Raw genomic sequence first — 14365 nt, forward strand, 5'->3', positions numbered from 1 at the left:
CAACAGGACTGAGAGTCAAGGATGAGGGTAAATGGAAAATAATTAGAAGGTGAGCAGACGTGAGTTTTCAGGGAAACATGTGCAAACCTGGGCCCAGCTGCCCTCGTCATCCTCCTGGTGTTAACGTGGTTAGAGTGAGCATGGTGAGAAGAAGAGACAGGTGAGGGGTTAGTGAGGCAGCAGTGCAGGGTTAAAAGACGCTCAATGTGAAAAATATCAAACGGATAGAACTACAAACCAGACCAATAAACAATGAGGGGGAAAAAAACTACCAGTGTAAGAGTGAGTGATATGGATGGAGTCATTATGAGTTCTTTTAGATTTTAAAAATAGCTATAAATGATCTCCTAAACAATAAATATAAAAGATCACAAATTGTATAATTGCCTGTTACATGTTTCTGTATCAAAGTTCTGCAAAAATTTAACTTTAAAGCAAACGCAGTGACAGGGTGTTTCTCACAGGTGGTCCTTTATTTGAAAGAGCACTGCATTATCTTTGCAGTCGTCACTTCAGTTCTGAAGGGGTCTCAGTCCTCTTTCTGTTCATACTCTGGAATACAGATCATTTCTGCTTTGCCAGTGGAAAAAACAGACAGCAGGGGTGAGAATTTATGCACACTTTGCTTTTAACAAAGCGCAGATTAAGCAAACTCTAACCATAATCTGTTCTCCTCCTGGGGAGATCTGGTATCAGTTTGCTTCAGAGTTTGTTTGTGTTTTTTAACTTGCGTGCCTGGTGGGTGTGTGCATATGCATGCAAAAAAAAGCTGAGTCATTTCTCCAAGTTTGTTTGGAAGGCTAAAATGGACCACGTGTGAAGACCGCCACAACATAGCATGTATGGCATTAGATGCTCATTGCTACCAGTTCACAATGAACCAACAACAATACATTTGACTGTTAATACTATCAGTTAAACAGTATGAACAACTCCTGGAACATCTCATCAGCAATAAGATGTCGGTGCATCTTAGATCAACTGCATCAGGATTGGTCGAGTTCTGACTGTGTATGACGATGATGATCCCTGTGCTCCACTGTTTATACACACACACAATAAAAATTAACCAAAAGTAAAAAAAAAACAATATCAGACACTAATTGATTATACAACATCCAGGTTTTCTGAAGTGTGGCTGTATGAGGTTGTATGAGCCTTTTGTTAAATGGCTATACATACATATATCCCTTCTTTTTCTTGTGTGTCCCCCCCGACAGCCTTGTTTTCAGTGAACAAGTCCACACAGCTCAAGCTAGTTTTTGGCACAGAAGTTGAGCATGGCACAATCAGCGCTAACCATATATTAGTACTTCATACAATCACACTTGAAAAAATGAACTACTCTTTTGATCATCAAATAATGACCATTGATTAACAGTTGGCTAAAAAAATAATTCCAAATGTACATCCTAGTACATACACACTATGGTTGGAACACAAATACACACAAAACACCAGCTAATATAAAGGCATACAGTACACACATTCAGGTCTAACTGCTAACATCAACCACAACTATGAAAACAGACACACTACAAGCTAGCAGAAAGAGAGCGGCTTTGTCACAAATTGCCCCGCGAGTCTCCAGGAAGCCAGAGGTAATGTGATGCAGGATTTTCGATTAAAACTGGAGTCATCGACATTGATTTTAATCATCAAAACATGCACGCATGCATGCAGTCACTGACATCTGGTGTCCTGGAGGCAACTCGTAACAAGCATCTATAGTCACAACACTGCCGATGCCAGAAGCCACCAGCGTTCGGCCAATCAAAATGAACTAACCGTTGTCGGCGTGGCTGCCAAACTTTCCATCTCTTCATGTGTGACCCAAACATTTCCTGTGCTCTGATCAAGTGGCAAGCCCCAGTCACAAGTGAGAAAAGTGAGAAAAGTATGCAAAGAGGTAGTGAGACAGACAGAGAACAGGTTGGAGAGAACAAAAAAAATCAACAAGTGCTTGTTTTTTGTTACCATTAACTGTTATTAGAAGATTATAGAAGCTAGTTGATCCCATCATTAGTACAAGTTAAGTACAGTTAAGTGCCATGCTGTATTAGGGTGAACGAAACTTGTGGACAAAGCCCAGTGTCTCAGCAGTATCTGTATTAATGTGACAAATAGATTTATGTGAGCAGTTCCTGTACTACGTGTTTTTGTAAACAAACCACATTATACAAGTACCGTTCTTGAGGTGGGCGGGGCAGATGGGCTAGTGAGAGACATGATTTCCTGGATAGCCAGGCGAAGTTTCAGACGATGTAGCGGGTTGCTGATTCCTATCTCCCTTTGGATCTCTGTGTCCGACAGCGCTGACATGATGGCGCCGCTTTTGACATTGGCACGGCACGCTGCCACGTACCAGGCTGGCATACCCACCCACAGCTGAGATGAAGGACAATCAGTTATCAGAGTGGATTACTGCTACGAGACATTTGAATCATGTGAACATTTAATTTAGGACAGCCATACCTCCAGCCAAACCACAACAGTTGGTCCGTCCCACTGGGCGAACGGCAAGCCCTGCATGCGAGCCTCCTCCAGTAATTCATGCCTGAGAGACAAAACATACATTATAGCTTGCAAGAGTCCACGACCCCAGGAACTTAAATGTACCCCGTTAGAGACTCCAAATATGCACTGGATCAGACTGACCTTTTGAGAATAAGAAAAAACAACCCCCACCCCCAAGACATTGACTGACATGCAGACTCAAAACAGAGAGCAGGAGTTTGAGAGAAAATGAAACACCCCAGGAGGGTTCACATCAATATGTAAACAACCTTCATTAAAGACAAACAGCAAATCGTACTTGTCCAAAAAAAATCCTCTGCCTTTCTCAATAGGGATGAGCTGACCCAACAAATACTAAGGATCCGATAGTGGTAAAAATCACTGGATCAAATTTCAGAAAAGGAAAACAAAAATCCAATAAGATCTGTACACCTAAAATATAACTGCTTTACTAAGCACATACTTCATCTGTTTTAAGATGAAAGAAAAGGCAACAACTGAGTGCAATTTTCTTTGTGATAAAAGGTAACCTAAAATTTGTGATTTTTAGGAAATATTTTTGTTAGACTTGGTGGTAAATGCATCAGCACCAATAGAATGGTTGTTCAAAAACACATTATTAATATCAGTATCGGACATGAAGTTGCATCAGGTCATCCCTTATGTTCAAGACCTGAGGTTCAGCCAAATGTGTCTTTTTGTTAAACTTCTGGGCAAGGACTTCAGGACTGAGGAAGTTTTGTTATTCAGATAAGTTTTCTCCCAGAGCCAGTGCTGTGAGAGTCCACTTACAAATCCCTCTTGAATGAATGCATTCCTCTATAACATGCACACAGGGCAGAGGACAGAAACACCTTTTAAATATCTTGCATTCATCTCATGCACATTTTCAGTTTGTCATTAGTGGAAAGTATAGTTACAGGAGTTTTTTAATGGGATATTGGATGCAGCTTTTGAGTCAGGTTCACTGATAATGTGAAAATCAAAGAAAACTGCAGTACTTGGCCACTGGATGGTGCTGTATATCGCAACCACAAAGAGAACATATTGGTTTTAATTAAATGCTGAGGGCACCAGCAACAACAGACTGATTCTTCTCACATGTGTTACATGACCTTTTTGTAGACAAGAACAGACACAAAAAGCTATATGGTGGAATTCTGCCATGAACCTCCTTTCTTGAAGTTGCAAGTGCATAACTTCATGCGCCAAGAGGAAAATTTGTCACTCACTAAAACTCAGCAAACACACATTCCTGTTAGTTAAGCTCCTGTGAGGAAAGCAGGTAAAGAGGAGCATGGAAAAACTGTCAGACATTCAGAGTTGCAGTAGTGTGGGCTCAAGTGTGGGAAGAAGAAGAGAAGGCAAAGCAAAAGCAATGTGAACCAACTTACCCTGTCTTTGGACTACACATAGAATGAGGGGGATGATAAAAAAGAAAGAATGAATTGATACTGACTTAAAGGCTAAAAAGAAGCCAAACAATAGTAATGGTGTTGTCAATGTGTCAAAAAGATTTAAGAACAATGAAGGAAAAACATAAAATCACTATAGGAGATGAGTGCAGTGGAGAATGAGCTGATGGGAGTGAGCATGAGTCAGATGATGCAAAGTGAGTGAGTTTGTGTATGTGCGTGCGTGCGTGCGTGAGCCAGTACTGTGCTGCAGTAGGAGCGCCATCCCACAATAAAACTCATCATCATTATTATTTTACAATATGAAAACTCCAGCATAGGCAGGATAGGATATTTAGGATATTCAATCTTTACTATCAGTCTATATTATTAACACACAATATCTTTTAAACATGGCACTAAAACTGTCACATTGATAACAGGGCTGGATAGAGTTCACATTTGAATCAGTAGAGGTACCCAAATGCACCTTTTTCAGAAGTTAAGTCACATACAAGAATTCTCCAAACTACTAACAAACTTTTAAATGTACTATTATAAGTATAGAGTTCAGTACACCACACAACCCAACAAAGTGATAAGCTTACTTTTTTCAGTGTTGGCTGTGCTCATGTATTTATCTATCACGTTGCCCTTACTTCAATACTACATTTTTGCTGTTTATTCACATTTCTATTGATGAGCAAACACATTTAAGCTGAATTTGTACATATTCATAGATGAGGATAGAAATGTGACAGTGACTAAATGCAATGGTCTACACAGCATAAGAAAGTCCTACATGTACAAAACATGGCATTGTTGAGCGACACGATTATTGGTCCATATTTGATCATTTCTGGTGAGCAAGCTTAGTGTAAATTAACATTGGGAAAGACACCTACTTTTTCTGCAGCTTCCGGTTCTTCTCGGCCGGGCCTCCTAGAGTGCCCATTCCTAAACCATCCTTAGGAGAGTTCTCTGCCTCAGGTGTGCCAGCTGTAAACATAAGCAGAGTTAATAAATCGAGTATATATAAACGTGGTGTAGTGAATCAAAACATGGTCCCTTGAGTCTGACCTAAACCAGGCGATTCCTTGCCAGGAACACTGGGTCGGCCCTTCTCCTTCTTTCCAAAGAGGCGGCCAATAGACGATTTGATGCTCTTCTTCTTGGCCGCTTTGTTGAGGGAGTCCTGGCTGCTGTTACTGCTGCTGGGGTTACTGCCCTGTCCATCCTGCAGGCCTGCTAGACTGTGGGACCAAAGGGTGAGTGATCACACTGAGGGAGAACATAGAGAAACTGTTGGCAGGCACAACTCTTACGCTCGAAAATCTCTTATGTCCTCTTGGCTGGCAGCATGACCTGCGTCTCTGTTTAAACGCATGGAGCGTGGAGTGGTGGGTGGGGATGTCTCACAGTGGATGGTGGCCTTGTCGTCCTGAGCAGACTGCAGGAAAAGACACTTCAGTAACGTGCAATTTTTTTTATCATACTTGGCCCAAACATTATATATGAAAGAGTCATGACATCAGGTGCAAACCGCAGAGCTTTGGTGTAAAATGCAAGTTATGATGACAAAATCTAAAGATAAGACATCATTTAGATTAATCGCCATATGAAGTGGACATTGTTTTTGCTTTGTCCACCGGTTCATTAATGTTTGGTCATAGAAGGAAATCTCTGTGGACTGCTGGCTTTCATGTCACCAAAATGTTTCAATGGAAGTCTCAGGTCAGAATGTATTGTCAAGCTGTTATTTTTGTCATCACAGGAGATGCCTCCAGCATTTCAAAGTTAAGAATACTACACCTAATTTAATTGCTTTACCATTTTTAAAATCATTTAATAATGACACACTTTAATCGGTGTAATTAGGTCAGAACACATCTTTTCCAGTGCTTTAGTTTAGGAAAGAATAGGAAAAATATAAAGTGAAGCTAAAACATTTTTCAAAAGAAAAATCAGAAACATTGTCCTCATTGATGAATTAGCACTGCAGACATTTCACATGTAAAGTGTTGTTTTAAAAACAAAAATCAAAATGATGGCAGTAATAATGACTTTAAATGCGGTGGGCTCATGATTTTCACACTTTAAAGCCTATTCATTATTAGTATTATTATTATTATTATTATTATTATTATTATTATTAGAGTTAGATTATTAGATTAGAGTGAAACATTTGTGTTAAATAGCTATATATCCTGACTACCACTTCTCCTGATTGACAATGAGATTAAACTAAAAGAGCTAATGGAGCGTTTTATTCACAGCTGATAGTCCAGTTGTGAATGATCAGCACATGCAGGTAACTGCACCACCATTTACAAAGGTTTCTGTTTCAGCCAATCCAGAATAAAACAAAACACCTACATTGTGAAACTAAAAGGAGCCAATATATATAAAAAAAAACCTTTTCAGTTTTTAGAGCTCAAAACACTAGGATATTGTGGACGGCAGGCGTATTTGGAGAATGTATTTTTAAATGAAAAGTGAATAGTGTGGATGTAGCCTTAAGGTAAGCATTGTGGAGGCTACAAAGAGGAGAGAGATGAGAGAAATAGAGAGGCAGCTGACAGAGCACGGCACAGCACAACTCTAGTTTACCTTCCTGCGATGCTTGCGCAGGTCACTAGGCTGAAGCATGGCAAAAAAGGAGAGAGGAGAGAAGCAGTTAGTGAGACAAATGACACATCAGCAGTAGAACCAAGCCATGCACAGGTATACAAGCGCAGGAAACCAGAATATTGTATACATTTGCTCATATAGACTGGCACACACACGCACACACTGGAATCCAGTTTAGAAATGCAATGAAGACAATAAGTTCTTGACAAAAAAAGTCTACAGGAGACACTGCAACCACACAGGAGGTCAGGGTCAAGACAAGGTCAGATAGGTGCAACCTCACTTGAGAAGATTTGGGATATCTGGAATAAGTGCAAAACTTCATGAAAGCACTAACAGTTCTGTGGATTGAGCACCAATTTGAGCCTGACTAATCTCCATAACTCCCTATCGCATTAGCCCAACTTTGAATTTACTAAATTGACTAAAAGTCTTTTTAGTCAAACTAACAAAATAACTTGATTTCCTAACGTCACATAAAACTAAAAGAGTCTTTTAGAGAATAGAACCATAAACACAATGAAACATGTCAATATCAGCTTCAGAGTTTCAGAGATGGAGCGATTACTTCAGGTCATCTGTAATTAATGTGCCTGTCCATGCTCATCTGATGAGAGAAACTCTGGACAGAAAAACAGCAAACCAAAAACATCAGTTTTTTAAAAACCTGCAAATAAAACTCAAAACAGTATTTCTCTAGTGATCGTGCCTACTGCAGCTTTAACATTACAGCTGAAATTACAGGTCACATCACCTCTTGTGATATTATTCACATTTAGTTCTCTCTCTCTCTCCCTCCCTCTCTGTTCCACATTCCTCACAGACCTGGCATTAGCTGAACAAATAAACCATCAGCATGCAACATTTCCATGGGAGTTTCTCCTGCCCCCAGGGGCAAAATAGCGTATCACCCATTTCCTTTCCTCAATTGGCACAGTAAGGCCATGACAAGGAAGAGATTAGTGAGCTATAAAAGGAAAACAGGAAGAGGAAATTGAGTCACTCAAAAAATAAATTTAGTCACAGAGTGTTCTTATAGAAGAATGTTCTGATTTGGTGTTCTTATTATTCTCACTAGTTACAGTGACACTGTAAGAGAGATTACAGTTACAGAACGTCTTCCAAAAAACTTTATTATGCTCTATAACTGCTCTACAATCAAGCCAGACTTCATTTTTTTATCGATAACTTTCACTTTTCCTGGAAATCTTGTCGATGTTAAATAAGATGCAAGATCTGCTTGAAGTTGAAATAATTGTTTCAAGTACAAAATCAAAAATTCCTGAAAGGACTAACTGATGACCCCAGGAAAACATTTTGGGAAGCAGTTTCTCAGTCCTCCAGAGCACCTCCCACAAGATAAGTATGGACAGGCGCAAGCACTTCATACGTGACAGATGACACATTTCATTCTCTCCATTTCTAAAATACATTGAAACCTATTTTACTGGGTTTATTGTCTGACCACCTTTGAGACTCTTTTCGCCCCTTTTTTTTTTACATTGCAACTTGGGCAGTTATTACCAATGTGGGAATAGCAACCTTTCCACTAGGACTTGTTCACACACCTACTTAGGAGACCAGTCTTAGTAACACCCTCCCTCTCTCAAACACCCAAGCTTTCAGGAAACATAGTTAATAGGCCGTGAATATAAAAGGAGTGTTGAGAAAATGCTCATGTTGTGAACATGGTTAACAAACCCATTTGAACAACGCAAATTTATATAAATCGTCTAGTGTTTCCTGTGGTACACAAATTGTACTGCTTGACAGGCTACCAAAACAAAAGTTCGATAACAACAGACTGGTCTATGATGTCACTCCTCACTGGAGAAAGCAGTACCCTTGTTTATGTATACTTAGGTAATATTTGTTTTGAGACATCCTGTCATCCAGAATGCAATATACTGGCCCTTTAATCAGCCAGTAAGAGATTGTAAGCACCCTGTGCATTTTTGAAACAAAACAGAGAGAAAGAGGCAGACTTCACCCACTGCAGGGAAGGGGGGCAGCTGTGGAGGGACATGCAGGTACCTGTAAGTAGGGTGCATAGCTAAAAGCTTGAGGGAAGGAACTGAAGCCAGTTGCACCATAGGGCAGGTAAGTTAACATCTGCTGGGAGATGGAGCTCTGGATGATGTAGGGATCATAGCAATACTGCTACGGGCACGGGCATTTACCAAAACACACACATTGTTATACACTGTCACATATTGACACAATATGTTAGTAGACAAATCAAAATGATGACATTCAGAGAACACACAGAGGACAATAATTATAACTAAAACAGGTTTGTGGTGTTAAAGAGCACATAGACAAACATATGCTCTTAGATTTTAGTAAAAAATAATGTCTGACTTGTTAGAGGTATGGTTTGGTATGTTTGAAGTGAGGTTGTATAAGGTACTGGTGCTGCCTTCATTTCTAAGTTCAATTCTGTTATTAGAGCAGTAGCACAACATCTTTATCCTGTGGGCTAAAATAACTTTTTTTGTACATGGACTCTGGTGTGAAGGAGTGAAAATTTGGAAAAGGGTTTGTGACAGTAAGGTTAAGTGGTGAATATACTCTCATAGACTGTGAAAAGTGCTAAAGATATTTTTGTATTAGTTCTGTTGTTTCTGGTCGCAGCCATGTCCAACCCTGGCTACTTCTCAGCACAGGAGATACATAGAGTGAAAACACTGACTATGTATAATTTCCCTTATCCAAACCCACTTCCAAGAAAAATCCTGACTGTCCCATTAAGACTCATTAAATTATGAAACTGACATTGGTGATTCCTAGGAAATAAAGCAAGAGCGTATTATCCAGTTCAGAAAACGTATAATAACAAAGGAGGCGTTACCAAGGTCATGACACCCATGCGGTCCAGCTCTCTGTTGGGGCTGCGAGGAATTCGTCTGGGAGTGGAATGACCAGAGCCTGGTGGAGAGCCACCCAATGAGGATCCCCCACAAAGTGTTGGAGGGATGGAGCCCATGGAACGGAAACGTCCTCCAAGACTGTCACCACTGCCAACCCGGCACTCAATTTCCTCTGCCCGGATTGCTGTGTTCTCCTTCTCCTCTTGAATCATTCTGCAATGAAAAAAAAGGAGAAGAGTTAGTGTTACATTGTCCATAACACTGTGATTATAAATATTAAGACTCAAGGCTGTGTGTGTGTCACGATACTTATACCTAATTTCATTGTTTATGGCGTCGAGCTGCTCCTGCAGCATTAAGGCAAGAGTCTGTGCATCAGCCTGGCCACCAGGGGACAGCAGGTCCACCGAGCTGAAAATGGTCTCTCGATCCTCCTCCAGATCTGAGGCATCCATGTCACTCTCAAATGCCTGGGCCACATTTGCCAGCACATTGGCCTGCTGCATTCGCTCCCACTCCTGCTCATTCAAAGTCTGCACCTGCAAGAAGGAGAGATCAAGGTTGCAGGAAAAGCAGATGTTTGAAGCAGAGAAGGGATGAAGGAGAGAGAAGGAGCAGGAGGAGGAATATGAAAGAAACAGATAAATGGTTAGCTGGATAATTGATGAATCACACAGACGTGTCACTGCTCTTCCTGTTGACTTACATGTCGCTGATGTCCACAGTGGAAGAAAGCCAAAAGAAGCACAAAAAGAAACTCATCAGGAAGAAATCAAACAGGTAGCTGAAGGAGTGAGGCTAACCATATGAGCAACACGTGTCACAAAATGAACAAATTCAATAACAACCAATTCTAACACGTTTTTAATCCTGAAGCAACTGTACATCTCATGAGATTAAACCTGGACAACAATTATATCTCACTTTTTAATGTGATGTGATAAACCTAGTCAGAGATTAAGCAACATTAACCATCTGAATATACAGTTCTCAAATGATACAGTTATGATTCAACACAGTTAAACTGTACAACTGAGTTTCCAACACAAACTTTTACCAGAGTTCCCCCCCCTCCCCCCCTGCAGTTACCAGGTACCAAATCAAAGTTCCAGGTAAGTGTTTTATCCTATAAAAATGACCCCACACAGCAAGAAGTACTTTCTAAAAGTTCAGGAACCTTTGAGGTGGACGTTGCAGCACTGCTTCTTTTCAGCGTGCAAAATCTTCTCACATTTACAGCAGCACAACTTAAATCTCCTTCATGTTTACTGTTTGCATTTCCCCAAAACATTTTCATAATGATCTGAACATGTAAGAAAAAAAAAATTTAATGATCAGCACTGCCGTGCTGGTTCTCTCACTAGCTTTGCCTCAACTCTCAAAATTAAACAGATAAATAATAAGGTCCAGAATTTCATGTTATGGGCAGAAACAGGTGGAGCGTGTTTCTAGAGATGAGGAGCTTGCGCTTATTTAATTTACTTTAATGAGAGAGAGAGGAGTTTGCTTAGTTCAGGAGCGTACAATTTATCCTTTCACCACTTCAAAGCACACTTTAGATTTGAGGAAGGTCCCATTAGTACACAGCCCCACATTTGCTTATTTGAATATTGTTGCCATATAGTATGTAAGAACAAATTGTCATTGTTTAGATGTGTACTGAAAGTTGTACTGAATTAATACAGGTTTGATAAATATTAAAGTGCAAAATAATTGCACAAACAATTACAACTAAAATATGCATCAGGTATGCAAATGTATTTAATTTTCCTGGTTCTTTTGGTAGAAACACAACGTAAGTGTATTAGATGACCCAACCCAATGCATTAAAAATTAATTGATGTTCAGAGGCCGTTTAGCTCAAATTTCATGAGTGTTCTATACAAATAGCAGCAGGTGAGCCAGGAGCTCACCTTTGAGGGCTCGTCCCGCAGCGCTGCCATTCGTCCTTTTTGAGGTCGCCTCAGCACCAGAGCACTTCCATAATGATCCGAGTTACTGTCCATGAGCGAGGAGGCCGACACTGGATACCTAAAGTCTGGAGTGCTGTCCAGCTGAGAGCGACTGGAAAGACAAAAAAAAAAGAATTAGAGTGAGTTTGAGCGGTTAGAGCCTGAAACCACACACTCAACCACTTAAACAGCTTACCCATGAAGCAAGGAGTTGCTCCTGCTTCGACCCTGCTCGTTCTCTGCCCTCATCGTCTCAATCTGAATTAGGAGCTGCTCCTACAGGAGGAATTTCACAGAAGTGAAGAAGTTAAAAAAGACACCAACGCATAAAAAGATCCACATTATACTTTTACCCCTCACCTTCTCATGGTGAGACTCCTCGATCAGCTTCTTGGTGTGGTCCAGTTCTCTTATCAGAGCATTCTGAACAGAGATAGACACAATATCAGACACTGATAAAAACATTAACTGTCAGCTAACTATGCAACATGACAAAGAAGTTTATGAACAACAAATATTTTTATGGTTAAGAAAATGTCCTTGGTGCCACTCAACAACAAGCTCTCAGGAGGAGACAGAGATTAAACCAGGAAACGTCTAATCAATGTACATTCACTGTAACTACACCATGTTACGCTGGGCAACACCACCACCTTTCACAGTAGCTGTATCTCAATTGGCCAATGGCTAAGCCCCACCCCCTAACACGGAAGGACCAATCACAGCAAGCATCAGCTTCACAATAGATTGGGACATTTTAACACGATACCTAAATAGAAAAAATTGTCACTTTTCTCTTTCAGGACTTTTATGATGTTGTAAGAGAAGAAATGTAAAAAGATGAAACACAGGGTGTCGCTTGAGTCAATTTCCTGTTAAAACAAACGATTACATTTACTATGCTGACCCGCTAATATTAGTTAATTACTGTTGATGGTACAACCAATGGCCATTTAGATATTAGATAAGATAGGTTAGGCCAGGAGAAAGTGGCAATGGTGATGTCACCCATGAGAAACCCGATCTCCCAGTTTGAACCCTCAACCCTTTCAAATAGGTCAGCTGAGACACAGCACTGACACAATCAGCTTAAAAGGAAGCCTACAAAGAATGCAGGTTATAAATTGAAACAACTTCTCAGCCACCTTATCCTCCAGAGCAGACATTCTCTCTTTGAGGTGCAGCTGGAGCCTCTCATTTGACTCCGACAGGAGCTTGTCCACTGTCTCTGACAGACGCTTGTTGTGCTCCTCATTCATCTTCTCTCTCTGCCGCGCCTGTAACAGTAAGGTAAAACACAATATGTGGTATGAGCATAAAAGAAAACAAACAAACATGAAGCATACACAGTAGGTTACTCAAGTTTCTTCACACTCACCCTAAGCAGTTCCTGGTTCTTCTCCTCCAGCTGAGCCTCCAGCTGCCTCAGTCTCTCCTCTACATTGCCATGGCGCTCCTCAGCCTGAAATTAAGGAACAATCATCTTATTTTTCTTTATCTACAAAGATATCCTATTGGCGCAGTATATTCAACCCTCTCAGAGTTAATGCTGCACTCACACACACGAAGCAACCAGGTACATATGGCATCTATACAGAGTAAGCATAAAGCTGCAGTAAGAGGAAAGCAGAGGAAAATACCACAACCAGAACTCTAACAACAGCCAATGTTTCCCACCTGTCTACCAAGGAACAAGGTTCTACATATTACACTGGTTCATGATCGATACTGAAACCAATATTTATACTTCTCCAGTTAGGTATACTGTAAAATACAACCAGCAGATATTACCAGTCTATTAGCTCTTAATTATGTAAAAGCTCAATGGAGTGGTACATTCCTGCAACACATCCTGTTCCAGTTTTTCTTGAGTCTCCATAAGTAAGTGAGCCAAACAGCTAGCATTTCTTGTTTGTTTTTAGACACCAACGATTTGAGGATACCGTGTTTAGCGGGAAGTAACACAGCTTACCAGCAAATACATACACATTCTGACACCAAGTCTGGCACTGCACTTAACCAGGCAACTTCTATGTAAAAGTTAAAATGATTTTGTTTAGATTTTTTAAGGGAAAGAAAGGGGATCGGAAAATATAAGTGGTCCAATTAAACTGTTGATATTGCTGTCTATTAACCTGGTTAAGTTTAGTAACAGAGATTAAATAAAAAATAGGGGTTCTCCAAAATTCAAGCGTCCCGTTCTTATTGCTGCAAATGAATCCAGTCTACCTTCTTCTGAGTCTTAGGGTCTTGAGAGGCACACAGAACACACTAGAGGTTTGACAAGGAGGAGGAGGCAGCATGGCATGAAGACCACACAACAACACAACATGACAGAAAGAGAGAGGACAGAGTTGGTTTAGTGGTGCAAAAAATAGACACATTCAAAATGGAACATGACTTCAGTGAGAGTGTAGGCCTTAAAGGGATAGTTCTGCTTTGTTGAAGAGTGATTGTACGAGGTAGAGACACAGCCATATGTGTGCCCCCTGTGCCCAGAAGCAACAAAAGACAGGCAGACACGCACTTAGTGAAGTAACTGGGTGCCAGCAGGGGCATAAGGAATAATAGATTTAAGCCACTGAAGAAAAGAATCGCCTAGAATCACTGCACTTCATTTCTTAAGTATATGTTCGCTCACTCACTTGTATATGTTAACTTGAGGGGGACACATGAGCTGCTGGTCTACAGCTGCTTCATTTGTTAAGTTTGTGTCACTCCAAAAATCACAAAATAACACATGTGAATCTACTGTTCATGGCAGCAGTGGATCAACAATGTGTGTGTGCTGTGGTGAAAAATCGTTCTACTCAGTGTAGAAAGATTTTACACCACTTTTGAATGAGTAAACAGTTTACAAAGCTGTAACAAGTTTCCAGTATGCATCTAACAGCAAGATAAAACAGTCATCATATTCTAATGTTGCATAGTCACAGGCAACATATACCATATATGCATTTGTCTCTTCTATGCTTTCCTTCTACTAATAATTCATAGTGTT

General features: G+C 40.4%; 1 protein-coding gene across 11 annotated transcripts in view; it reads right to left on the bottom strand.

Annotated features, from left to right (window-relative positions):
- Positions 1–14365, bottom strand: part of ppfia1 (PTPRF interacting protein alpha 1) — a 39207-nt gene that overhangs the window by 5934 nt on the left and 18908 nt on the right. For 3 of the 11 annotated variants that reach the window (XM_058629834.1, XM_058629836.1, XM_058629835.1), the window contains exons 10-25: positions 12743–12826; positions 12510–12641; positions 11725–11787; positions 11561–11640; positions 11326–11476; positions 9728–9951; positions 9394–9625; positions 6522–6551; positions 5237–5361; positions 4992–5164; positions 4817–4910; positions 3912–3923; positions 2476–2557; positions 2188–2388; positions 1789–1851; positions 88–114 (exon numbers count right to left, since the gene is read on the bottom strand). In XM_058629834.1, the coding sequence (XP_058485817.1) occupies positions 88–114; positions 1789–1851; positions 2188–2388; positions 2476–2557; positions 3912–3923; positions 4817–4910; positions 4992–5164; positions 5237–5361; positions 6522–6551; positions 9394–9625; positions 9728–9951; positions 11326–11476; positions 11561–11640; positions 11725–11787; positions 12510–12641; positions 12743–12826 (1773 nt within the window). The remainder of the gene's footprint in view (positions 1–87; positions 115–1788; positions 1852–2187; positions 2389–2475; positions 2558–3911; positions 3924–4816; positions 4911–4991; positions 5165–5236; positions 5362–6521; positions 6552–9393; positions 9626–9727; positions 9952–11325; positions 11477–11560; positions 11641–11724; positions 11788–12509; positions 12642–12742; positions 12827–14365) is intronic. The other 8 variants (XM_058629837.1, XM_058629838.1, XM_058629844.1 and 5 more) reach the window with 6 other exon arrangements.

This window comes from Solea solea, chromosome 5 (genome assembly GCF_958295425.1).
Source record: "Solea solea chromosome 5, fSolSol10.1, whole genome shotgun sequence".
Lineage (NCBI taxonomy): Eukaryota > Metazoa > Chordata > Actinopteri > Pleuronectiformes > Soleidae > Solea > Solea solea.